This window comes from Columba livia, chromosome 18, assembly GCF_036013475.1.
Source record: "Columba livia isolate bColLiv1 breed racing homer chromosome 18, bColLiv1.pat.W.v2, whole genome shotgun sequence".
Taxonomy (NCBI): domain Eukaryota; kingdom Metazoa; phylum Chordata; class Aves; order Columbiformes; family Columbidae; genus Columba; species Columba livia.
In genome coordinates this window covers 4,423,592-4,447,241 of record NC_088619.1, presented here as the reverse complement: position 1 = coordinate 4,447,241, position 23,650 = coordinate 4,423,592, and the positions used below count along the sequence as shown (strand labels likewise).

Here is a 23,650-nt window from a genome sequence, read left to right as displayed (position 1 = left end):
TGAAGCCCATGGACACCTCAGCCCCACTCGGGGTGCAGGATGGGCCTTTGCCGGCTCTGCCCTGGTGCCCACTGGTTTGCTACCCGTGATCCCTCTGGGGGGACCCTGGATACCACTGGATCCACCTCTGGGCACCCCCAAAGAGCCTTTTTAGCATTCAGTTTTGTCCTGAAAAAGCAAACACAGCGGGGCTTTCTGCCATCCTGCCCCAGGGACCCCCACTCAGACCACACCGGCGCTTGGTTGCCCATCGCCATTTATTGCAGCTGCTGCCTGCTCAGCGCCCGGGGCGGTGGGACCGGGGCCGGGACCCCCGTCCTGCCCGGCTGTCAGGGCGCTGATTTAATGCGGTGTGGCAGCAGCTTCGGTGGCAGGGTGAGGCGTCCGGGAGATGAGGCTGGTTGGCACTTCAGCACGGCTAACAGCAGCGGGGAGGCGGTGCCTGGGGGCGAGGGGCAGGGTCAGCCACAGACACCCACCAACAGGGTCCTGCCCCCACCCTGAAGCACACAGGCTGTTGTCCCACACTGCCCAGCACCACCCCACATGTCGCCCCAGCTCCCTCCATCTCCATCATGAGGACTGGCTGCCCCAGCAGCCAGTGCTGCCCCCACAGCCCAGCCCAGACCCCAGACCCCCGTCCAACCCTGCCCAGCTGTGGGCACAGACCCGTCCCCCCAGACGGCGGGGTGTCCTCTGCCCCCCGGTGCCCTGACAGGGCCATACTTGGCTGGCTGCTCGAGGTTGTGGTGTCTGGCGTCCCCCTTTGCCTTGAGGGCAGCCCAGAGCTCTCCGTTACAGACGGCTGCTTGTTCGGTTGGTTCCCATCAGTGCCGTCCTGGCCCGACAGATGCATCGCGTCCTTCTGGGAAGGGGAGAGCGTGTGACCCAAACACGGGGCCCCATTCCACATCCCCCAGCAACCCTCCCCCAGCCAGCTCACCCCGGGGAAACTGAGGCACAGATCACCCCCGCAGGCTCAGCATCCCCCTCCCCACCTCTGCCATCCCTACCTTGTTGGGGCGGCGGGCACTGGGTTGGGATGGCCGTGGGGTGCTGGGCGGTTGGGGCTGGAAGCGCGGGGGCCTGACAGTGTGTGGGCCCCCACAGCTCCGCGTAACAGTGGGGTATCTGCACTCGCCCGTCCGCTCCCTGTGGGACAGGACATGGGGGTGCTCAGTGCCCGGCAGGTGGCACCCCATGTGTCACTCGACGCCAGGGAGGGGTCGGGGGGTGCTCCCTGTTCAGGGGGCGGTTACTCACGGTCCAGGCGCCAGCATGTTGAGGGGCCGGTCACAGGACAGGCAATGGAAACCAGGCAGCAGCTGCCTGGAGGGGGGAGAAAAGGGCTGGGGAGCTCCTGGGGGGCACAGCCCCACCTGCACACCAGCCACAAAAAGCCTCTGCACCCACCCCCCAAGGCTGGTTCAGGAGGGCTCCTCCCACACGTGCCCCCTCATTGTGCCGCCTCTATCGCTGCGAAGCTGCAGCTGGCAGGAGCACAAGGCACAGCCACTTGCTCAGCATCCCCGGGGCGCTGCCCACATGGCGTCCACGCCAGGTACCACACCGGCACGAGCCGGGACAGCCAGCAGGAACAGGGCCAGCACTGCCAAAGCCACCACTGTCCCCATCGCACTCACTTCCTAATCCCAGCGGCATTGTCACGCTCTGGCTTCAGCGCCTTCTCCTGGAGCTGCCCGCTGAGGCTCTTCCACCGCTCCTCCTGCTGCTGCTGGAATGCCCCCAGCTCCCGGCGGTCCAGCTGTGGACGGGTGACACCCTCAGCCATCTACCCCAGGATGGGACATGGCGGTCCCCGGGGGCACAGTCGGGAGGGGGGACCCTCGCAAGGATCCTGCCTTAGGCTGCCAGGCCCCCAGGGTGCCAGTGCTGCGTGGAGGGGACAAGCCCTCACCTTGCAGTCCATCTGCCTCTGGAGCTCTTGCTGGAACCGGTGCAAGAACTTCTCCTGGCCCGTCACCTCCTCCATCACCTTGTTCAGCTGCTCCACGCACGCCTCAAACTGGCTGCGACTGACTTTGTCTTTGTCTGCTTTCTAGCAATGGGGAAAGACAGGAGAGTGGTTGCAGACAGGATGGAGTGACAACAGGAGTGGGAGACTTGGCCCTGTTCACCCCATCACCCCTGTGGGGTTGGTCCCACCAGCCGAAGGGACTTGCAGTGACAGAGGGACCTGGCTTGGGACCTGCAGCCGGGCTGGAAATCCTCCCCCCACCTGGGTGGTTCTGCCAGCCGGCACCCAAGGGACAAGGGGTGTTTGTCACTCTGCCCAAAACACCCTTGGCTGGCACCAGGGCCCCTCGAGCCCGTACCTCATCGATTCCCAGCACCAGCAGCTCCTCCTTGTCTGCTTTCTGCTTCTTGATTCTCTCCAGGGCCTGGGACAGAGCCTTCCAAGGCAGACAGCAGCCCGTGAGCTGCCCCCCGGCCAGCCGAGCACCCCCTGCCTCCCCACCCCATCAGAAGCCTCCAGGAAAGGCACTGGGAAGCTGTGCAGGGCTGCGAGCAGGGTGGCAGGGGGACAGACCCCTTGGGGTCCCAGCCTGGGCTCTGCTTGGGGCTTTCAGCCACCCACCTTGATGTCATTCTGCTCCTGCTGGCGATCCTGCTGGAGGTTTGCAAGGGCCGAGCTGAACTTCTCATAGTCCTTTTGGAGCTGCATGATGCTGGCCTGGAGGCACTTGATCTGCTCGTCCTGCTGCAGGGACTAAGAGGACAAGGCGGTGCTGAGCAAGGGGGTGGCTGCCCCGCAGGGACAGACCCAGGGTATTTTGGCTGGTGGCCACGGGCTCTCAGTGCAAGCAGGACATTTGCTCCAAGGCTTTAATTCCCTTCCGTTCTTCTGACTCCGACAAGCCAACTAGGGGGGCAGCGAGGGGCTCCCCTACGTTACAGCCAAGCAGAAATGCCTGGGGGGTCCTGGCAGCTCAAGCCCCCTACACCGCATCTCCTTACCTGTCTCCTCCACTTTGGATAATTGTCCACCTTGCCGCCCGCCTTCTGGGCCAGGGACTCCATCTGCTCCTCGAGCTTCTTGCAGCGCTGGAGGAGCTTCCCCAGCAGCACCCTGGTGTCCGGGCTGCAGAAGTGGCACCCTGCGTGCTCGTGTCCCCCGCTCTGATCCGTCGCCCTCGGCTCGTCCGGCTGCTGGAGGGGAGGAGGAATCAGCTCTGAGCCGGGCTGGATGCCGCCCACAAGCCCAGGTGCCGTGGAGGCTCCATGGCCCCATCCAGCCAGGGGACGTGGCCGGGACCCCGCCAGGACCCTCCCTAGCCAGCGGGGGCTGGGAGCGCTGCCCCCGGGCCTCACCTCTGCCTGCAGCTGCTGCGCTGTCTCCATCACCAAGTTATTCACGTACTCAGCCGCAAACTGCTCCAGCTCGGCCTGGGTCGGCTCCTGCTGCTTCCCCAGCTCCTTGCGCTCTGCCTTGACCTTCTGTCCCTTGGGCCTGGCCAGCGAGACGGGGGCAGGGGCAGGCTTAGCCTTCGTGGGGGTGTCCCTCGGCCCCCAAACTGGGATGCTCCCAGACCCCAGGCTCCCTTGCAGCCCTGCGGGGTAGGAAACCCTCTCCCATCCTTTTACCGCGGCTGTCGGGTCATCTGGCCGCTGCCGTCTGCTTTTCTGCCGGCTCCAGCCCCCCTCATCTTTCTGGGAGCATCCTCCACCTTGCTGATCTGGGAACGGCAGTGGGGGCGGTGAGTGCACAGCCCCCTGTGTCATTCTGGCACGGGGACCCTTCGGCTGCCCCCTCCCTGCCCAAACTGGCATCCCCGCAGCCCCTCGGGGACTGCTGCCGGCTCACCTTCTCCTCCTCCCCCCGGAGTGTCCTGGCCATGTCTTGTAGGAAGGACATCTGGCACTTGAGGTCGGCCAGGATGCTGGTGATGCTCTGCCGACCTAGAGGGACATGGTGCAAGGGGATGTGCTGTTGGTGAGGGGGTCTCTGAGCATGACGAGCCCCTGACCCAGGGTGTCCCCACACCAAAAAACCCCCGCCAGCATCCCCGTGCTCTCACCTCCCTTTGGGAAAAGCTGGCGCACGTTCTCAAGATCCGCACGTTCTGCTTTTGTAGATTTAAGCTGTTCCACCTCCTCCTTCAGACCAGCGTAGACGTTGCCGAGCTGCCCAACCTGGGAGAGAACCTCCCGCATCTCCGACTCGTAGCTGGAGGTGCTGGTGGAGCCCCAGGGCTTGGCCGGCTCTTGGGCGTCGCCTGGGATGGTGGCTTGGGATCTGGAGGACGCAGGCTGCACCCCAGGGGTGGTGGTGTGGGTCCCAGGGCATCCTGGCTGCATCCCTGAGGTGCTGGCCTGGGTGTCAGGGGCCCCTGGCTGTGTCCCCAGGCGGGTGGTGGCCTGGGTGCCCCGTGATCCTGGCTGCATCCCCGGGGTGGTGGCGCCGGCACCAATAGACCTCGTGTGATCAGAGGGAGCGCCTGACAACTTCACAGGGGTCGCTGGTTGCCCCTGTGTCCCTGCTTGCATCCCCAGGGAGCCAGACCCTGCAGTCCCCCTGTCGGTCTCCATCCCAGGCTGTGTTCCACGTCCCTTCGGCCCCAGTGCTGAGCTCTTCCTGGCCTGGCTGTCCATGGCCACCTGGGTGGGCTCGGAGGGGGCAGACTGGCCCCCACCGCCCTCCTGGGAAGAAGATGCAAAGGGCAGCAGGTTTACTGGCAGCTGGGCAGCCGTGAGGACAGACCCCAGAACCCCCCGCCATGTCCCCAGTCCCTGTCCCCAAATCATCATCTCACGGGGCCAAACTCGTGTTGAACATGAGAGCCCCAAATGCAAAGGGATCATGGAGTCAGCCCGGCCATGGAGCTGGGGGGATGGGACCCCAGGGATGGGACCCCCAGCATCACTGCCCAGCACCCCACCCCACAGGCTGTGCCCCAAGGCAGGAGGGCTGGTGTCCCCGAGGGAGCGGGGGACGCAGCCGCCTCCTGTCCCTGCACAGCCCGGCAGCGTCCTGGGGCTTCCCCTGGAGCTGGGTGAGGAGAGGGACACCCGTTCAGATGTGGGAGCGGGATTTAAAGAGTATCCCCAAATGAACTGGGGCAGGAGACAGAGGGACGCTGGGCAGGGCTGTGCCTGGGGGCCGCGGCTGAATTGCACGGGCAGAGCTTTATCTCCCCTCCTTCCCCTCCCATGGATCTGTTTTGAGGGCTCTCTAGTTCAAAAGTGCCTTAGCAACTCTTGGGACACCCTTCCCACTCTTCCCTCCTGCTGCCCTTCACGCTGGTGACACCGATGGCCGTGGGGCACGGGCACAGTGTGACAGGGCAGCAGGAGCCGGGAGGGACGAGGGCCCAGCTCCCTCCCGGGGCACCAGGCGATGCTCACCAGGCCAAGTGTCTCCTGGATCTCCTGGATGTCCTCGGCCAGGCCGGAATGCGCCTCCTGCAGGGCATGCATGTCCTCTGCCAGGCCGACATGCGCCTCCTTCATCTCCTGGATGTCCTGTGCCATTCCAGAATGCGCCTCCTGCATCGCCTCCTTCATCTCCCGCATGTCCTCTGCCATGCCAGAGTGCGCCTTCTGCATGGCCCGCATGTCCTCTGCCAGGCCGCACTGCACCTCCTGCTGACCCTGCTGCCCGATGATCATGGCTTTCAGCAGCTTGTGGAGCGCCACGAAATCCACAACCCCAACTTGGGGTGTCCCGATGGCAGCGTCCAGCATTTCCAACAGACTGCGTGTGGCCATCGCTGCTGTTCTGCGTGAAAACACTGAACCCGAAGTAGGGAGACAGGAGCTTTTCTGTCCGGAGGTGATCTTGGAGGGATGGACAGCCAGCAGCCTTTCTCCTGCTCCTTCTTGCCACAGAAAGCGATCAGTCACCAAAACAGATCCAAGTTCCAAAAGCAATCCGAGTGATGAAAGCGATCCAGTCACCAAAGCGATCCAAGTGCCGAAAGTGATCAAACCACGAAAAGCGGTTCAACCACCAAAAGTGATCCCAACACCAAAAGTGATGCAACCACCAAATGTGATCCCAACACCAAAAGTGATGCAACCACCAAATGTGATCCCACCACCAAAAGTGATCCAACTGCCAAAATGAGTCCACCACCACAGTGATCCCACCACGGCAAGTGATCCCACCACGGCCAGTGACCAAATGGGCGAGGGGCACAGGTGACAGGGGACAATATAGTGTCTCTGTTGCCCGGCAACAGCCGCCCCAGGAGCCAGCGGGCGCCGCCCTGGTCCTTTGTGATGAAGTTATCCACGGGATGGGAGATGCTGAGGCTCCCTCCTGCCTTTCCCACTTTAACACCTACATTGTAGCTGGTGACACCTCGTATTTCGTTGCAGGTCACTGCAGCCCGTGCCCAGATTCAAAATACAACCAGCCAAGTCATGGGGAATGAAATCTCACTTTACTGAATTAAATACCCTCAGTTTTAATGGCAGAGAGAATGCCTTTATCCGTGTTGTGTACTAAATCAAACTCTTCTGATGTTTAACCCTTTCCTTTCCCCATGGCACAGTTGGCCTCGGAGGCGATTCCCCTTGGTGGCAGATGTGCAGTGACTGGCTCCCGTGTGCACCAGCACTGGGAACCTGGGCTGAAAACAAGGTCAAGGTGCCTGGTTTAGGATGCCTTTCCCTGCGGTTCATCAAGCAGAAGGATGTCTTTTGAGAGCTACATTGTAGCTGGTGACACCTCATTTTTCGTCGCAGGTCACTGCAGGCCATGCCAAGATTCAAAATACAATCAGACAAGTCATGGGGTTGATTCACTGCAGGGGGCCTGGATGGGCAGCAGCAGCTTCGGTGCCAGGGTGAGGCGTCTGGGAGACTCCAGAGCTGCCCCCCGGCCAGCCGAGCACCCCCTGCCTCCCCACCCCATCAGAAACCTCCAGAAAGGCATTGGGAAGCTGTGCAGGGCTGTGAGCAGGGTGGAAGGTGGACATGGCCTGGTGGCCACGGCCACCGCGTCCTGGTCCTCGGGCTCACAGCAGCCCTTGCCCCACCCGCAGCAGCCCCACCCGACCTTTTCTTTCCCTTTCCCTTTCCCTTTCCCTTTCCCTTTCCCTTTCCCTTTCCCTTGCCCTTTCCCTTTCCCTTTCCCTTTTGTTTCCCAGCAGGGAAAAGCAGTGTCCTTTCCTTCTGGGTGTCTCCGTACCGCCTGTCAGGCACCTGGCAGGATGCAGAGCCACCTTCAAGACGCTGATTTAGGCAAGATGGCCCAGAACACCCAGCAGCAGCTCTTCCTTCAGTTTTCTCCTCGGTGCTTTTCTGCCATGCCCAGGAGGGGGTGCTCTCAGACAACTTAAAACGGGCTTTGGACACCCTCATAAAAACAACCACCACGAACTCCAGGGTGCACTGAAAAAAGCCCCGAGACGGCCTCTGCGGAGCTGCCACGGTCTGGAGCTGCTGGTGCCCCCCAGCTGGGATGTTGCCTCTTCCCCATGAGGGTGGATGGGAACTGCTCATCCTCCAGATGATCAGGAATTTCAGTCCGGTCATTGGACATGGCGAATGCTTATCAAACACCAAAGAACTGGGTACGGCCCAAACCCCTCTCCAATCTCTGTTTTCCCACCAGACGCTGTGGGGTTTGCAAAGGGACCTGCCCAGTACCTGGCATCACAGCCCCGACACACTCCTGTCTGCCTGCTGCTGGCAACAAACCCTCCCCGGAGTGACCCCAACCTGGCCTGAGCCCGGGAAGCCTCATCCTGACACCGAATGTTGGGGATTTGTCCCATCCAGCCCCTGCAGAACCACACAGCCCCATGGACAACAGGACCAGGGCAGTGACTGACCCATGGACTGGGTACTGGGGTAGCCAAACCTCAAATACTTGGGGCAGTTTTGGGCCCCTCATGCCAAGAAATTCCTTGAGGTGCTGGAGCGAGTGGAGAGAAGGGAACGGAGCTGGTGAGGGGCTGGAGCACAAGTGTGATGGGAGCGGATGAGGGACCTGGGGGTTCAGCTGGAGAACAGGAGCTGAGGGGAGACCTTCTGATCTCTGAACTGCCTGAAAGGAGCTTGGAGCCAGGGGGGTCGGGCTCTGCTCCCCAGGAACAAGCGCCAGGCGCAGAGGAAACGGCCTCAAGTTGCACCAGAGGAGGTTGAGGGTGGATCTGGGGAACTGCTTAACAGCAAAGGTTGTCAGGCATTGGGACACCAACCCCTCTGGCTGCCATTTTCCCCAGCAGCTCCCTTGAGCCTTATTCTGGGGAACACAGCACAGAAACCCAGCAGTGTCAGCAGGAAAGGTTGCTGGGGTTAGGGATTTGGGGCCCTTGAGGAAAACTGGATTTTCCCCGTGGTTTTTGCTGCCAGGTTGTGCTGCAGTTTGGGTGTTTTCCTCCAAGACCCGGTTCCTGGAGGGCTGGGATGGCAAAGGAGTTGCTGCCTTTAACAGGAACAAATGCAGGTCAGCTTCTAGCTCTGCAAAAACACATCCTGGGGCAGTATAGAAGGGAAAGGCTCAATGAAAGGAGCACTGAATACTTGATCTGGGTTCATTTAATGATTTTTCCAAGGAAGGATAAGCCCAGCCCTTCCAGCCAGCGCAGAGCTGAGCACCTCGGGGGGAGGCCCAGCCCTAGTAAATGCCGTAGGTGGGCTCCTTGCTGTCTCGGTACCTGTCCAGGTACCTCAGGGGCTGGTGGCGTGGGAACTTCACCTGGGGAGGATGGTAAACAGGCGGCCGCACAAATTCAAACACGGGCTCTCTCATATCTGTAAAGGGGTGACAGAGAGCGATAGTGAGACGGTGCAGATCCAAACCCCAGGGCCCCCCCACACCCACCAGGGCTGGTGGAGCACGCCGTGGTGAAGGGTCTCAGTGTTATTTGAAAATGCTCCTTCAAAATGGCCTTTTAAGAGGTTGTTTCCTCAGACTGCTGTTAGTTTGGGGCAGGACGGCTCCATAAGCGCCCAGGCTGTGCTGCAACAGCTCCCAGACCAGTGCGGGGACCAGCAGGAGCCCACGGGCACAGCTCGTTCACCGGCCCTGTGCCTCCCCCCAGGGCTGCGTCACGGTTCCCCCAGCCCCCCGCACGGGCCATTTCTCACTGAGGAGCTGATGGAAGACCCAGGAAACGCAGCTGTCCCACTGGCGCTGTTGAAACGCCAGCCCTGCCGGGGTCATGGCATCCTCGTGCTTTCTGTGCAAGTCAAACGAGCTCAAGGTTCGCAGCTTGAGCCTGTGGCTGGAAACAAGACGCAAGCACAAGAGCTGAGGTGATTCTCTTTTCTTGCAGCACTTTAGCAGCAACAGCCCCATCGTTCCATGGCCTGTGCCCCCGGGAGCTTCAGCCCCTTCTGGGCCTCCTCGCCCCACAACCCCCAGCCCGCCTGGCTGCCCCCTCCTCACCCACCTGGGTTTCGATGTCCCCAGGAAATCCCAGTCCCAGTCGTCCTCGTCCTGGAAAGCAAGAGGATGAGGACGGGCACAGGGCGAGCGCTGCGGATGCCTCAGCACTGCTTCTCCCTTGGGAGGCTGGTGCTGGGGCCGCGGCTGCAGCGCATGGGGGCTGAGACGGGGGGGATTTTGGTACTTGAAACGCTCTGAGCCCTGAGTCCTGTGCTGAGATCCTGCTGCTGCCTCTGGGAGAAGCGTCAGGAACACCCATGGCCATTGCTTTGGCTGAGGGCTCTTCCTACGACGCTGGAGCCGAAGCGCACCCAGGAAGGCCGGGCTGCAGCAGCGGGTGCTGCCGGGCTCTGCTCCATCCTCGGTACCTGGAAGCCCGTCTCCCACCAGCCACCCACTCCCCTCTCCTGGCTTTTTGCCCTCTCCAAGCCCCCCAAAAACCAGGCTCCAGCTCAGCCTTAAACACACCCGGAATCACAGAACTATTCTGGTTGGAAAAGACCCTCGAGATCATTGAGTCCAACCATAAACCTCACACTACCAAGCCCACCACTACCCCGTGTCAAACCCCTCCAGGGATGGTGACTCCAGCACTGCCCTGGGCAGCCTGTTCCAATGCCCCACAGCCCTTTGGGGAAGAAATTGTTCCCCAGATCCAACCTCAGCCTCCCTTGGCGCAACTTGAGGCTGTTTCCTCTGGTCCTGGTGCTTGTTCCTGGGGAGCAGAGCCCGACGCCCCCTGGCTCCAAGCTCCTTTCAGGCAGTTCAGAGATCAGAAGGTCTCCCCTCAGCTCCTGTTCTCCAGCTGAACCCCCCAGGTCCCTCAGCCGCTCCATCACACTTGTGCTCCAGCCCCTCACCAGCTCTCTTGCTCTTCTCTGCACACTCTCCAGTAGCTCAAGGCTTCAACCGAAGTCTCCAAATGCACAAATCGCTGAGATGAACAGCACCTCCCGCAATGCTGCAGGACGGAGCAGCCGCCGTGGCACCAACCACTGCTCCAGCTCATCCCCCTTCCCTTCCCTTCCCTTCCCTTCCCTTCCCTTCCCTTCCCTTCCCTTCCCTTCCCTTCCCTTCCCTTCCCTTCCCTTCCCTTCCCTTCCCTTCCCTTCCCTTCCCTTCCCTTCCCTTCCCTTCCCTTCCCTTCCCTTCCCTTCCCTTCCCTTCCCTTCCCTTCCCTTCCCTTCCCTTCCCTTCCCTTCCCTTCCCTTCCCTTCCCTTCCCTTCCCTTCCCTTCCCTTCCCTTCTTCTCTCGCTGTTGCTGGGAAATGGAGTCCCTGGTGGGCCCGGGATCGGGCCGGACGCTCCAGCCCCGGCGGCTCCGCTGCCCCCGTCCAACCCCTGCTCACGCAGGGTCACAGAGCAGATCACACAGCTGGGTCCAGGGGCTTTGAATGTCTCAGAGAAGGAGACTCCACACCCGCTCTGGGCAGCCTGGGCCAGGCTCTGGCACCTCCCAGCAAACAAGTTTCTGCTCCTGTTCAGATGGAGCCTCCTGTGTCTCAGTCTGTGCCCGTTGCCCCTCACCCTGGCATTGGGCACCACTGAACAGAGTCTGGTCCATCCTCTGACACCCACCCTGAGATACTGATCCCTCTCAGCTTCTCTTCTCCAGCTCAACAGCCCCAGCTCTCTCAGCCTTTCCTCATCAGAAAGATGCTTCTTTCAGCATCCTTGTAGCCCACCGCTGGACTCTCCCCAGTAATTCCTTGTCCTTCTTAAAGTGGGGTGCCAGAACTGGACACACAACTCAGATGGAGCCTCACGAGTGCACAGCAGAAGGGGAGGATTCACCTCCCTCAACCTGCTGGCCACACTCCTCCTCATCCTCACGCACCCCAGGTACCATCGACCTTCTTGGCCACAGGAGACGTTGCTGGCTCATGGTCAACCTGTTGTCATCCTGAGCTCCTGTGACAGCTCGGCCTTGCCCGGCCTTGCAGCTCGGCACCTGCTGCTGCTCCTCCGGTTACCAACAGGCAGCCCGGCTTCTTGCACAGCCCCCTGGTTCCCCCCTCACCCCATCCCCCCAGTTAGTGCCAGGGGGTGCTTCTGAAGCCCATGGACACCTCAGCCCCACTCGGGGTGCAGGATGGGCCTTTGCCGGCTCTGCCCTGGTGCCCACTGGTTTGCTACCCGTGATCCCTCTGGGGGGACCCTGGATACCACTGGATCCACCTCTGGGCACCCCCAAAGAGCCTTTTTAGCATTCAGTTTTGTCCTGAAAAAGCAAACACAGCGGGGCTTTCTGCCATCCTGCCCCAGGGACCCCCACTCAGACCACAGCGGCGCTTGGTTGCCCATCGCCATTTATTGCAGCTGCTGCCTGCTCAGCGCCCGGGGCGGTGGGACCGGGGCCGGGACCCCCGTCCTGCCCGGCTGTCAGGGCGCTGATTTAATGCGGTGTGGCAGCAGCTTCGGTGGCAGGGTGAGGCGTCCGGGAGATGAGGCTGGTTGGCACTTCAGCACGGCTAACAGCAGCGGGGAGGCGGTGCCTGGGGGCGAGGGGCAGGGTCAGCCACAGACACCCACCAACAGGGTCCTGCCCCCACCCTGAAGCACACAGGCTGTTGTCCCACACTGCCCAGCACCACCCCACATGTCGCCCCAGCTCCCTCCATCTCCATCATGAGGACTGGCTGCCCCAGCAGCCAGTGCTGCCCCCACAGCCCAGCCCAGACCCCAGACCCCCGTCCAACCCTGCCCAGCTGCGGGCACAGACCCGTCCCCCCAGACAGCGGGGTGTCCTCTGCCCCCCGGTGCCCTGACAGGGCCATACTTGGCTGGCTGCTCGAGGTTGTGGTGTCTGGCGTCCCCCTTTGCCTTGAGGGCAGCCCAGAGCTCTCCGTTACAGACGGCTGCTTGTTCGGTTGGTTCCCATCAGTGCCGTCCTGGCCCGACAGATGCATCGCGTCCTTCTGGGAAGGGGAGAGCGTGTGACCCAAACACGGGGCCCCATTCCACGTCCCCCAGCAACCCTCCCCCAGCCAGCTCACCCCGGGGAAACTGAGGCACAGATCACCCCCGCAGGCTCAGCATCCCCCTCCCCACCTCTGCCATCCCTACCTTGTTGGGGCGGTGGGCACTGGGTTGGGATGGCCGTGGGGTGCTGGGCGGTTGGGGCTGGAAGCGCGGGGGCCTGACAGTGTGTGGGCCCCCACAGCTCCGCGTAACAGTGGGGTATCTGCACTCGCCCGTCCGCTCCCTGTGGGACAGGACATGGGGGTGCTCAGTGCCCGGCAGGTGGCACCCCATGTGTCACTCGACGCCAGGGAGGGGTCGGGGGGTGCTCCCTGTTCAGGGGGCGGTTACTCACGGTCCAGGCGCCAGCATGTTGAGGGGCCGGTCACAGGACAGGCAATGGAAACCAGGCAGCAGCTGCCTGGAGGGGGGAGAAAAGGGCTGGGGAGCTCCTGGGGGGCACAGCCCCACCTGCACACCAGCCACAAAAAGCCTCTGCACCCACCCCCCAAGGCTGGTTCAGGAGGGCTCCTCCCACACGTGCCCCCTCATTGTGCCGCCTCTATCGCTGCGAAGCTGCAGCTGGCAGGAGCACAAGGCACAGCCACTTGCTCAGCATCCCCGGGGCGCTGCCCACATGGCGTCCACGCCAGGTACCACACCGGCACGAGCCGGGACAGCCAGCAGGAACAGGGCCAGCACTGCCAAAGCCACCACTGTCCCCATCGCACTCACTTCCTAATCCCAGCGGCATTGTCACGCTCTGGCTTCAGCGCCTTCTCCTGGAGCTGCCCGCTGAGGCTCTTCCACCGCTCCTCCTGCTGCTGCTGGAATGCCCCCAGCTCCCGGCGGTCCAGCTGTGGACGGGTGACACCCTCAGCCATCTACCCCAGGATGGGACATGGCGGTCCCCGGGGGCACAGTCGGGAGGGGGGACCCTCGCAAGGATCCTGCCTTAGGCTGCCAGGCCCCCAGGGTGCCAGTGCTGCGTGGAGGGGACAAGCCCTCACCTTGCAGTCCATCTGCCTCTGGAGCTCTTGCTGGAACCGGTGCAAGAACTTCTCCTGGCCCGTCACCTCCTCCATCACCTTGTTCAGCTGCTCCACGCACGCCTCAAACTGGCTGCGACTGACTTTGTCTTTGTCTGCTTTCTAGCAATGGGGAAAGACAGGAGAGTGGTTGCAGACAGGATGGAGTGACAACAGGAGTGGGAGACTTGGCCCTGTTCACCCCATCACCCCTGTGGGGTTGGTCCCACCAGCCGAAGGGACTTGCAGTGACAGAGGGACCTGGCTTGGGACCTGCAGCCGGGCTGGAAATCCTCCCCCCACCTGGGTGGTTCTGCCAGCCGGCACCCAAGGGACAAGGGGTGTTTGTCACTCTGCCCAAAACACCCTTGGCTGGCACCAGGGCCCCTCGAGCCCGTACCTCATCGATTCCCAGCACCAGCAGCTCCTCCTTGTCTGCTTTCTGCTTCTTGATTCTCTCCAGGGCCTGGGACAGAGCCTTCCAAGGCAGACAGCAGCCCGTGAGCTGCCCCCCGGCCAGCCGAGCACCCCCTGCCTCCCCACCCCATCAGAAGCCTCCAGGAAAGGCACTGGGAAGCTGTGCAGGGCTGCGAGCAGGGTGGCAGGGGGACAGACCCCTTGGGGTCCCAGCCTGGGCTCTGCTTGGGGCTTTCAGCCACCCACCTTGATGTCATTCTGCTCCTGCTGGCGATCCTGCTGGAGGTTTGCAAGGGCCGAGCTGAACTTCTCATAGTCCTTTTGGAGCTGCATGATGCTGGCCTGGAGGCACTTGATCTGCTCGTCCTGCTGCAGGGACTAAGAGGACAAGGCGGTGCTGAGCAAGGGGGTGGCTGCCCCGCAGGGACAGACCCAGGGTATTTTGGCTGGTGGCCACGGGCTCTCAGTGCAAGCAGGACATTTGCTCCAAGGCTTTAATTCCCTTCCGTTCTTCTGACTCCGACAAGCCAACTAGGGGGGCAGCGAGGGGCTCCCCTACGTTACAGCCAAGCAGAAATGCCTGGGGGGTCCTGGCAGCTCAAGCCCCCTACACCGCATCTCCTTACCTGTCTCCTCCACTTTGGATAATTGTCCACCTTGCCGCCCGCCTTCTGGGCCAGGGACTCCATCTGCTCCTCGAGCTTCTTGCAGCGCTGGAGGAGCTTCCCCAGCAGCACCCTGGTGTCCGGGCTGCAGAAGTGGCACCCTGCGTGCTCGTGTCCCCCGCTCTGATCCGTCGCCCTCGGCTCGTCCGGCTGCTGGAGGGGAGGAGGAATCAGCTCTGAGCCGGGCTGGATGCCGCCCACAAGCCCAGGTGCCGTGGAGGCTCCATGGCCCCATCCAGCCAGGGGACGTGGCCGGGACCCCGCCAGGACCCTCCCTAGCCAGCGGGGGCTGGGAGCGCTGCCCCCGGGCCTCACCTCTGCCTGCAGCTGCTGCGCTGTCTCCATCACCAAGTTATTCACGTACTCAGCCGCAAACTGCTCCAGCTCGGCCTGGGTCGGCTCCTGCTGCTTCCCCAGCTCCTTGCGCTCTGCCTTGACCTTCTGTCCCTTGGGCCTGGCCAGCGAGACGGGGGCAGGGGCAGGCTTAGCCTTCGTGGGGGTGTCCCTCGGCCCCCAAACTGGGATGCTCCCAGACCCCAGGCTCCCTTGCAGCCCTGCGGGGTAGGAATCCCTCTCCCATCCTTTTACCGCGGCTGTCGGGTCATCTGGCCGCTGCCGTCTGCTTTTCTGCCGGCTCCAGCCCCCCTCATCTTTCTGGGAGCATCCTCCACCTTGCTGATCTGGGAACGGCAGTGGGGGCGGTGAGTGCACAGCCCCCTGTGTCATTCTGGCACGGGGACCCTTCGGCTGCCCCCTCCCTGCCCAAACTGGCATCCCCGCAGCCCCTCGGGGACTGCTGCCGGCTCACCTTCTCCTCCTCCCCCTGGAGTGTCCTGGCCATGTCTTGTAGGAAGGACATCTGGCACTTGAGGTCGGCCAGGATGCTGGTGATGCTCTGCCGACCTAGAGGGACATGGTGCAAGGGGATGTGCTGTTGGTGAGGGGGTCTCTGAGCATGACGAGCCCCTGACCCAGGGTGTCCCCACACCAAAAAACCCCCGCCAGCATCCCCGTGCTCTCACCTCCCTTTGGGAAAAGCTGGCGCACGTTCTCAAGATCCGCACGTTCTGCTTTTGTAGATTTAAGCTGTTCCACCTCCTCCTTCAGACCAGCGTAGACGTTGCCGAGCTGCCCAACCTGGGAGAGAACCTCCCGCATCTCCGACTCGTAGCTGGAGGTGCTGGTGGAGCCCCAGGGCTTGGCCGGCTCTTGGGCGTCGCCTGGGATGGTGGCTTGGGATCTGGAGGACGCAGGCTGCACCCCAGGGGTGGTGGTGTGGGTCCCAGGGCATCCTGGCTGCATCCCTGAGGTGCTGGCCTGGGTGTCAGGGGCCCCTGGCTGTGTCCCCAGGCGGGTGGTGGCCTGGGTGCCCCGTGATCCTGGCTGCATCCCCGGGGTGGTGGCGCCGGCACCAATAGACCTCGTGTGATCAGAGGGAGCGCCTGACAACTTCACAGGGGTCGCTGGTTGCCCCTGTGTCCCTGCTTGCATCCCCAGGGAGCCAGACCCTGCAGTCCCCCTGCCGGTCTCCATCCCAGGCTGTGTTCCACGTCCCTTCGGCCCCAGTGCTGAGCTCTTCCTGGCCTGGCTGTCCATGGCCACCTGGGTGGGCTCGGAGGGGGCAGACTGGCCCCCACCGCCCTCCTGGGAAGAAGATGCAAAGGGCAGCAGGTTTACTGGCAGCTGGGCAGCCGTGAGGACAGACCCCAGAACCCCCCGCCATGTCCCCAGTCCCTGTCCCCAAATCATCATCTCACGGGGCCAAACTCGTGTTGAACATGAGAGCCCCAAATGCAAAGGGATCATGGAGTCAGCCCGGCCATGGAGCTGGGGGGATGGGACCCCAGGGATGGGACCCCCAGCATCACTGCCCAGCACCCCACCCCACAGGCTGTGCCCCAAGGCAGGAGGGCTGGTGTCCCCGAGGGAGCGGGGGACGCAGCCGCCTCCTGTCCCTGCACAGCCCGGCAGCGTCCTGGGGCTTCCCCTGGAGCTGGGTGAGGAGAGGGACACCCGTTCAGATGTGGGAGCGGGATTTAAAGAGTATCCCCAAATGAACTGGGGCAGGAGACAGAGGGACGCTGGGCAGGGCTGTGCCTGGGGGCCGCGGCTGAATTGCACGGGCAGAGCTTTATCTCCCCTCCTTCCCCTCCCATGGATCTGTTTTGAGGGCTCTCTAGTTCAAAAGTGCCTTAGCAACTCTTGGGACACCCTTCCCACTCTTCCCTCCTGCTGCCCTTCACGCTGGTGACACCGATGGCCGTGGGGCACGGGCACAGTGTGACAGGGCAGCAGGAGCCGGGAGGGACGAGGGCCCAGCTCCCTCCCGGGGCACCAGGCGATGCTCACCAGGCCAAGTGTCTCCTGGATCTCCTGGATGTCCTCGGCCAGGCCGGAATGCGCCTCCTGCAGGGCATGCATGTCCTCTGCCAGGCCGACATGCGCCTCCTTCATCTCCTGGATGTCCTGTGCCATTCCAGAATGCGCCTCCTGCATCGCCTCCTTCATCTCCCGCATGTCCTCTGCCATGCCAGAGTGCGCCTTCTGCATGGCCCGCATGTCCTCTGCCAGGCCGCACTGCACCTCCTGCTGACCCTGCTGCCCGATGATCATGGCTTTCAGCAGCTTGTGGAGCGCCACGAAATCCACAACCCCAACTTGGGGTGTCCCGATGGCAGCGTCCAGCATTTCCAACAGACTGCGTGTGGCCATCGCTGCTGTTCTGCGTGAAAACACTGAACCCGAAGTAGGGAGACAGGAGCTTTTCTGTCCGGAGGTGATCTTGGAGGGATGGACAGCCAGCAGCCTTTCTCCTGCTCCTTCTTGCCACAGAAAGCGATCAGTCACCAAAACAGATCCAAGTTCCAAAAGCAATCCGAGTGATGAAAGCGATCCAGTCACCAAAGCGATCCAAGTGCCGAAAGTGATCAAACCACGAAAAGCGGTTCAACCACCAAAAGTGATCCCAACACCAAAAGTGATGCAACCACCAAATGTGATCCCAACACCAAAAGTGATGCAACCACCAAATGTGATCCCACCACCAAAAGTGATCCAACTGCCAAAATGAGTCCACCACCACAGTGATCCCACCACGGCAAGTGATCCCACCACGGCCAGTGACCAAATGGGCGAGGGGCACAGGTGACAGGGGACAATATAGTGTCTCTGTTGCCCGGCAACAGCCGCCCCAGGAGCCAGCGGGCGCCGCCCTGGTCCTTTGTGATGAAGTTATCCACGGGATGGGAGATGCTGAGGCTCCCTCCTGCCTTTCCCACTTTAACACCTACATTGTAGCTGGTGACACCTCGTATTTCGTTGCAGGTCACTGCAGCCCGTGCCCAGATTCAAAATACAACCAGCCAAGTCATGGGGAATGAAATCTCACTTTACTGAATTAAATACCCTCAGTTTTAATGGCAGAGAGAATGCCTTTATCCGTGTTGTGTACTAAATCAAACTCTTCTGATGTTTAACCCTTTCCTTTCCCCATGGCACAGTTGGCCTCGGAGGCGATTCCCCTTGGTGGCAGATGTGCAGTGACTGGCTCCCGTGTGCACCAGCACTGGGAACCTGGGCTGAAAACAAGGTCAAGGTGCCTGGTTTAGGATGCCTTTCCCTGCGGTTCATCAAGCAGAAGGATGTCTTTTGAGAGCTACATTGTAGCTGGTGACACCTCATTTTTCGTCGCAGGTCACTGCAGGCCATGCCAAGATTCAAAATACAATCAGACAAGTCATGGGGTTGATTCACTGCAGGGGGCCTGGATGGGCAGCAGCAGCTTCGGTGCCAGGGTGAGGCGTCTGGGAGACTCCAGAGCTGCCCCCGGCCAGCCGAGCACCCCCTGCCTCCCCACCCCATCAGAAACCTCCAGAAAGGCATTGGGAAGCTGTGCAGGGCTGTGAGCAGGGTGGAAGGTGGACATGGCCTGGTGGCCACGGCCACCGCGTCCTGGTCCTCGGGCTCACAGCAGCCCTTGCCCCACCCGCAGCAGCCCCACCCGACCTTTTCTTTCCCTTTCCCTTTCCCTTTCCCTTTCCCTTTCCCTTTCCCTTTCCCTTTCCCTTTCCCTTTTGTTTCCCAGCAGGGAAAAGCAGTGTCCTTTCCTTCTGGGTGTCTCCGTACCGCCTGTCAGGCACCTGGCAGGATGCAGAGCCACCTTCAAGACGCTGATTTAGGCAAGATGGCCCAGAACACCCAGCAGCAGCTCTTCCTTCAGTTTTCTCCTCGGTGCTTTTCTGCCATGCCCAGGAGGGGGTGCTCTCAGACAACTTAAAACGGGCTTTGGACACCCTCATAAAAACAACCACCACGAACTCCAGGGTGCACTGAAAAAAGCCCCGAGACGGCCTCTGCGGAGCTGCCACGGTCTGGAGCTGCTGGTGCCCCCCAGCTGGGATGTTGCCTCTTCCCCATGAGGGTGGATGGGAACTGCTCATCCTCCAGATGATCAGGAATTTCAGTCCGGTCATTGGACATGGCGAATGCTTATCAAACACCAAAGAACTGGGTACGGCCCAAACCCCTCTCCAATCTCTGTTTTCCCACCAGACGCTGTGGGGTTTGCAAAGGGACCTGCCCAGTACCTGGCATCACAGCCCCGACACACTCCTGTCTGCCTGCTGCTGGCAACAAACCCTCCCCGGAGTGACCCCAACCTGGCCTGAGCCCGGGAAGCCTCATCCTGACACCGAATGTTGGGGATTTGTCCCATCCAGCCCCTGCAGAACCACACAGCCCCATGGACAACAGGACCAGGGCAGTGACCGACCCATGGACTGGGTACTGGGGAAGCCAAACCTCAAATACTTGGGGCAGTTTTGGGCCCCTCATGCCAAGAAATTCCTTGAGGTGCTGGAGCGAGTTGAGAGAAGAGAAAGGAGCTGGTGAGGGGCTGGAGCACAAGTGTGATGGGAGCGGCTGAGGGACCTGGGGGTTCAGCTGGAGAACAGGAGCTGAGGGGAGACCTTCTGATCTCTGAACTGCCTGAAAGGAGCTTGGAGCCAGGGGGGGTCGGGCTCTGCTCCCCAGGAACAAGCGCCAGGAGCAGAGGAAACGGCCTCAAGTTGCACCAGAGGAGGTTGAGGTTGGATCTGGGGAACTGCTTAACAGCAAAGGTTGTCACGCATTGGGACACCAACCCCTCTGGCTGCCATTTTCCCCAGCAGCTCCCTTGAGCCTTATTCTGGGGAACACAGCACAGAAACCCAGCAGTGTCAGCAGGAAAGGTTGCTGGGGTTAGGGATTTGGGGCGCTTGAGGAAAACTGGATTTTCCCCGTGTTTTTTGCTGCCAGGTTGTGCTGCAGTTTGGGTGTTTTCCTCCAAGACCCGGTTCCTGGAGGGCTGGGATGGCAAAGGAGTTGCTGCCTTTAACAGGAACAAATGCAGGTCAGCTTCTAGCTCTGCAAAAACACATCCTGGGGCAGTATAGAAGGGAAAGGCTCAATGAAAGGAGCACTGAATACTTGATCTGGGTTCATTTAATGATTTTTCCAAGGAAGGATAAGCCCAGCCCTTCCAGCCAGCGCAGAGCTGAGCACCTCGAGGGGAGGCCCAGCCCTAGTAAATGCCGTAGGTGGGCTCCTTGCTGTCTCGGTACCTGTCCAGGTACCTCAGGGGCTGGTGGCGTGGGAACTTCACCTGGGGAGGATGGTAAACAGGCGGCCGCACAAATTCAAACACGGGCTCTCTCATATCTGTAAAGGGGTGACAGAGAGCGATAGTGAGACGGTGCAGATCCAAACCCCAGGGCCCCCCCACACCCACCAGGGCTGGTGGAGCACGCCGTGGTGAAGGGTCTCAGTGTTATTTGAAAATGCTCCTTCAAAATGGCCTTTTAAGAGGTTGTTTCCTCAGACTGCTGTTAGTTTGGGGCAGGATGGCTCCATAAGCGCCCAGGCTGTGCTGTAACAGCTCCCAGACCAGTGCGGGGACCAGCAGGAGCCCACGGGCACAGCTCGTTCACCGGCCCTGTGCCTCCCCCCAGGGCTGCGTCACGGCTCCCCCAGCCCCCCGCACGGGCCATTTCTCACTGAGGAGCTGATGGGAGACCCAGGAAACGCAGCTGTCCCACTGGCACTGGAAAAACGCCAGCCCTGCCGGGGTCATGGCATCCTCGTGCTTTCTGTAGAAGTCAAACGTGCTAAAGGTTCTCATCTTGAGGCTGTGGCTGGAAACAAGACACAAGCACAACAGCTGAGGTGATTCTCTTTTCTTGCAGCACTCTGGCAGGCAACTACTTCCCCACAGCACCCCAGAGGCTATAAAACAGAGGTGGAAAAGGAAGGCACGTCAAAACTTCTCCCAGCTTCTCCAGCTCTCTGCACGTTTCTGCTCCAGGCAGGAAAAAAAACACTTTCTTAACAGCCTGGTTTAAAGCAACAGGACAGCACAGTGCTTGCAGGGCTGGGATTGTGGCTTCAGGCAACACACAAACTCAGAGCAGCCCTGAACAACCATGCAGACTAAAAGGAACTTGCTCTCCTCCAGCAGTAATGACCATGTCATCAGAACATGCAAGAACAGCCTGGCCAAGAGAGCATGAACAGCCCAGCAAAAGCCTCAATTACCAGGGCGTGGGCCGAACATCCTCACTGAAATCAACGCGGCGGTCTTGCTTGAAGAGCAGGAAGATGAAGCGATGGTAGCCAGTGCCCATGGCGGGGAAGGGGGGCAGGTAATGGCAGATCTCCTTACCCGACTGGATGTCGTTGCCTGGGATGTTCGTCCTGAACACACACAAGTTTACTTCACTATATATCCATTCATTCCCCCCGGTTAGGGCCAGCACATTCCCCCAGGATTGCACATCACTCTGGGCTACATTGTGACATAACCTACACCCTGTCTGACAAGCAAACAGACAGTAGAGGCTGTTTTTACCGGAAGAAAAATCACACTCAGCCATTTTGAAAGCCAAACAGCAGCAACACCTGAACTCCCGCATCTTTAGCAGGACCCAGAACATGGGGGTGAAGAAGCTACTGGCAGGAGCACCAGAGAACCCACAGAACAGTCTCAGCAAATCCTTATTCCCAGTTCTGTTGAAGGAGTTTCTGCCCGCTCCGCCGGGGCTTTCCCCAAGCTCAGCAGCGCGGCTCTGCCGTGCGGTACTCACACCAGCCAGTGCAGGTACTCGGAGTGCGTGTCTCTTAAATGTCCATCTGCAACAGAGAAAGGCGACTTCATGATAGGATCATAGAATCGTTTGGGTCAGAAGAGATCCTCAAGATCAACGAGTCCAACCATAACCCAACTCTGGCACTAACCCATGTCCACAAGAACCTCCTCTACACTCCTCCTGGGATGGTGACTCCACCACTGCCCTGGGCAACCTGTTCCAGTATTGTACAACCCTCTCCATGAAGAAATGTTTCCTAATATCCAATTTGAACCTCCCCTGGCACAACTTGAGGCTGGTGTTTGCATCCCCCCCCAAAGTGAGAACCCCCAGACCCACTTCAACGGCGCAGCTCAAGACCGCCCAGCAATCCTTTCCTAGCAGAAAAGTAACTCGTTCGTATAGGAATGAGCTTAAAATGAGGAGCAAAGAACCCAACAGATGTAATTCCAAGATTAAAGGGACTTCTTGGTCAGTTGCTTCACTGTGCCTCGGTTTCCCAGAGCGAGCAGTGGCAACTAAGGCACCTGCCAGGCAGACTGCTGAGGGAGAGGAGTCTGGGGGGAAACGAAGGCCGGGAGTCAGGGAATTGCTTCTATTACACTGTGACACCGGTCCTGTCTCATCTCTCAACTGCTAGAGGTTTGGGGAGGCTACAATCTTTCCTGCATATGTAACACATCCCTGCTCAGAAGTTATGGCATCCTCTCTGCCTGTGCAGCCAAAAGAAACAGGAGCGAACCAACAGCAGAGGGAAACAATCCTGTTTAAATGTGTTCATGGGGAATGAAATCTCACTTTACTGAATTAAATACCCTCAGTTTTAATGGCAGAGAGAATGCCTTTATCCGTGTTGTGTACTAAATCAAACTCTTCTGATGTTTAACCCTTTCCTTTCCCCATGGCACAGTTGGCCTTGGAGGCGATTCCCCTTGGTGGCGGATGTGCAGTGACTGGCTCCCGTGTGCACCAGCACCTGGTGCGGGATGCAGCCAGATCTCCAGTGATGGGGAGGCAAGCAGGCTGGGACTCCAAAAAACCATCCATGGCCGATCTGACACCCCTGCAGATGTGCACCCCCAGCAACACGCCGGCCACGCCGCCCAACTTCCCCAACGCTCTGGCCACCTTCTCCAAGCTGCGAACCCCCGAGAGCCGGCAGAGCAGCAACAGCCCCATCGTCCCATGGCCTGTGCCCCCGGGAGCTTCAGCCCCTTCTGGGCCTCCTCGCCCCACAACCCCCAGCCCGCCTGGCTGCCCCCTCCTCACCCACTGCCCACGGCCTCCACCGCCCCCTGCCCCCCAGAAAGCCACGGCCACCATGGACGGCCAGAGACCAGACTGGGTTGGCGGACGTGGGGGGGTCAGTGGGGGTCCCAGGACAGGGCGTTGGGAGCGGGGGCTCCCCTGAGAATCGCACTGGAAGAATTTTCTAGGTATTATTTCTAGGGTGGGGGGAGCACACACTGCTGGGGAGGGCACTGGCCCTGGAGAGCCGCTAGATGGTCTTTACTCCCCTCACTTTTTAAAAATATATATCTAATGTATATAAATATCCTAGTGCCAAAAGTGATCAGTCACCAAAAGAGATCCGAATGACCAAAGTGATTCCATCACCACAGTGATCCCACCACGGCCAGTGACCAAATGGGCGAGGGGCACAAGTGACAGGGGACAATATCTGTAAAGGGGTGACACAGAATGTCAGCGAGACAGCGCAGATCTGAACCCCAGGGCCCCCCCACATCCACCAGGGCTGGTTGAGCACGCCCTGGTGAAGGCTCTCGATGTTATTTGAAAATGCTCCTTCAAAATGGGCGTTTAAGAGGCTGTTTCCTCAGACTGCTGTTAGTTTGGGGCAGGACGGCTCCATAAGCGCCCAGGCTGTGCTGTAACAGCTCCCAGACCAGTGCGGGGACCAGCAGGAGCCCACGGGCACAGCTCGTTCACCGGCCCTGTGCCTCCCCCCAGGGCTGCGTCACGGCTCCCCCAGCCCCCCGCACGGGCCATTTCTCACTGAGGAGCTGATGGGAGACCCAGGAAACGCAGCTGTCCCACTGGCACTGGAAAAACGCCAGCCCTGCCGGGGTCATG

General features: G+C 60.6%; 5 protein-coding genes and 1 long non-coding RNA gene across 6 annotated transcripts in view; all 6 read right to left on the bottom strand.

Annotated features, from left to right (window-relative positions):
• Window positions 1-239: 239 nt before the first annotated feature.
• LOC135575691 (glutamine-rich protein 2-like) lies at window positions 240-3,167 on the bottom strand. Its single transcript, XM_065034325.1, has 9 exons — window positions 2,980-3,167; window positions 2,600-2,731; window positions 2,337-2,414; window positions 1,919-2,059; window positions 1,644-1,765; window positions 1,264-1,329; window positions 1,014-1,152; window positions 727-865; window positions 240-442 (listed from the first exon to the last, which is right to left on the bottom strand). Exons 1-9 carry the CDS (start codon window positions 3,040-3,042, stop codon window positions 330-332), a joined length of 993 nt encoding a protein of 330 aa, XP_064890397.1. The 5' UTR covers window positions 3,043-3,167; the 3' UTR covers window positions 240-329.
• Window positions 3,168-3,329: 162 nt separating this feature from the next.
• LOC135575804 (pulmonary surfactant-associated protein D-like) lies at window positions 3,330-7,880 on the bottom strand. The gene is made up of 4 exons (XM_065035179.1): window positions 5,368-7,880; window positions 4,041-4,662; window positions 3,827-3,921; window positions 3,330-3,353 (listed from the first exon to the last, which is right to left on the bottom strand). Exons 1-4 carry the CDS (start codon window positions 5,728-5,730, stop codon window positions 3,330-3,332), a joined length of 1,104 nt encoding a protein of 367 aa, XP_064891251.1. The 5' UTR covers window positions 5,731-7,880.
• Window positions 7,881-11,656: 3,776 nt separating this feature from the next.
• On the bottom strand, window positions 11,657-12,357 carry LOC135575690 (uncharacterized). Its single transcript, XR_010466914.1, has 2 exons — window positions 12,144-12,357; window positions 11,657-11,859 (listed from the first exon to the last, which is right to left on the bottom strand). It is a non-coding gene; the product is annotated as an uncharacterized LOC135575690 (long non-coding RNA).
• Window positions 12,358-12,382: 25 nt separating this feature from the next.
• On the bottom strand, window positions 12,383-14,584 carry LOC135575793 (glutamine-rich protein 2-like). Its single transcript, XM_065035167.1, has 7 exons — window positions 14,397-14,584; window positions 14,017-14,148; window positions 13,754-13,831; window positions 13,336-13,476; window positions 13,061-13,182; window positions 12,681-12,746; window positions 12,383-12,569 (listed from the first exon to the last, which is right to left on the bottom strand). The coding sequence occupies exons 1-7, from the start codon at window positions 14,457-14,459 to the stop codon at window positions 12,383-12,385; spliced, it is 789 nt and encodes a 262-aa protein (XP_064891239.1). The 5' UTR covers window positions 14,460-14,584.
• Window positions 14,585-14,985: 401 nt separating this feature from the next.
• Window positions 14,986-19,594, bottom strand: LOC135575746 (uncharacterized). The gene is made up of 4 exons (XM_065034570.1): window positions 16,785-19,594; window positions 15,458-16,079; window positions 15,244-15,338; window positions 14,986-15,115 (listed from the first exon to the last, which is right to left on the bottom strand). Exons 1-4 carry the CDS (start codon window positions 17,145-17,147, stop codon window positions 15,020-15,022), a joined length of 1,176 nt encoding a protein of 391 aa, XP_064890642.1. The 5' UTR covers window positions 17,148-19,594; the 3' UTR covers window positions 14,986-15,019.
• A 304-nt stretch (window positions 19,595-19,898) lies between these two features.
• LOC135575754 (large ribosomal subunit protein mL38-like) overlaps window positions 19,899-23,650 on the bottom strand; it is a 28,262-nt gene continuing 24,510 nt past the window's right edge. Inside the window, exons 7-9 of the mRNA XM_065034592.1 lie at window positions 21,006-21,164; window positions 20,469-20,605; window positions 19,899-20,132 (exon numbers count right to left, since the gene is read on the bottom strand). Of these exons, the coding sequence (XP_064890664.1) occupies window positions 19,996-20,132; window positions 20,469-20,605; window positions 21,006-21,164 (433 nt within the window). The 3' untranslated portion in view covers window positions 19,899-19,995. The remainder of the gene's footprint in view (window positions 20,133-20,468; window positions 20,606-21,005; window positions 21,165-23,650) is intronic.

Excerpts from the sequence above, each read along its gene's own strand:
- LOC135575691 (XM_065034325.1), bottom strand. The coding sequence starts at position 3,042 with ATGGAGTCCCTGGCCCAGAAGGCGGGCGGCAAGGTGGACAATTATCCA. Across the intron at positions 2,415-2,599 it reads AGGAGCAGAATGACATCAAG|GCTCTGTCCCAGGCCCTGGA; the intron begins GTGGGTGGCTGA and ends CTGCCTTGGAAG. Across the intron at positions 1,153-1,263 it reads AACATGCTGGCGCCTGGACC|GGAGCGGACGGGCGAGTGCA; the intron begins GTGAGTAACCGC and ends CCTGTCCCACAG.
- LOC135575804 (XM_065035179.1), bottom strand. The coding sequence starts at position 5,730 with ATGGCCACACGCAGTCTGTTGGAAATGCTGGACGCTGCCATCGGGACA. Across the intron at positions 4,663-5,367 it reads TCCAGGAGACACTTGGCCTG|GAGGGCGGTGGGGGCCAGTC; the intron begins GTGAGCATCGCC and ends TCTTCTTCCCAG. Across the intron at positions 3,922-4,040 it reads CCAGCTTTTCCCAAAGGGAG|GTCGGCAGAGCATCACCAGC; the intron begins GTGAGAGCACGG and ends ATGTCCCTCTAG.
- LOC135575793 (XM_065035167.1), bottom strand. The coding sequence starts at position 14,459 with ATGGAGTCCCTGGCCCAGAAGGCGGGCGGCAAGGTGGACAATTATCCA. Across the intron at positions 12,747-13,060 it reads AATGCCGCTGGGATTAGGAA|GCAGCTGCTGCCTGGTTTCC; the intron begins GTGAGTGCGATG and ends TCCCCCCTCCAG. Across the intron at positions 12,570-12,680 it reads AACATGCTGGCGCCTGGACC|GGAGCGGACGGGCGAGTGCA; the intron begins GTGAGTAACCGC and ends CCTGTCCCACAG.
- LOC135575746 (XM_065034570.1), bottom strand. The coding sequence starts at position 17,147 with ATGGCCACACGCAGTCTGTTGGAAATGCTGGACGCTGCCATCGGGACA. Across the intron at positions 16,080-16,784 it reads TCCAGGAGACACTTGGCCTG|GAGGGCGGTGGGGGCCAGTC; the intron begins GTGAGCATCGCC and ends TCTTCTTCCCAG. Across the intron at positions 15,339-15,457 it reads CCAGCTTTTCCCAAAGGGAG|GTCGGCAGAGCATCACCAGC; the intron begins GTGAGAGCACGG and ends ATGTCCCTCTAG.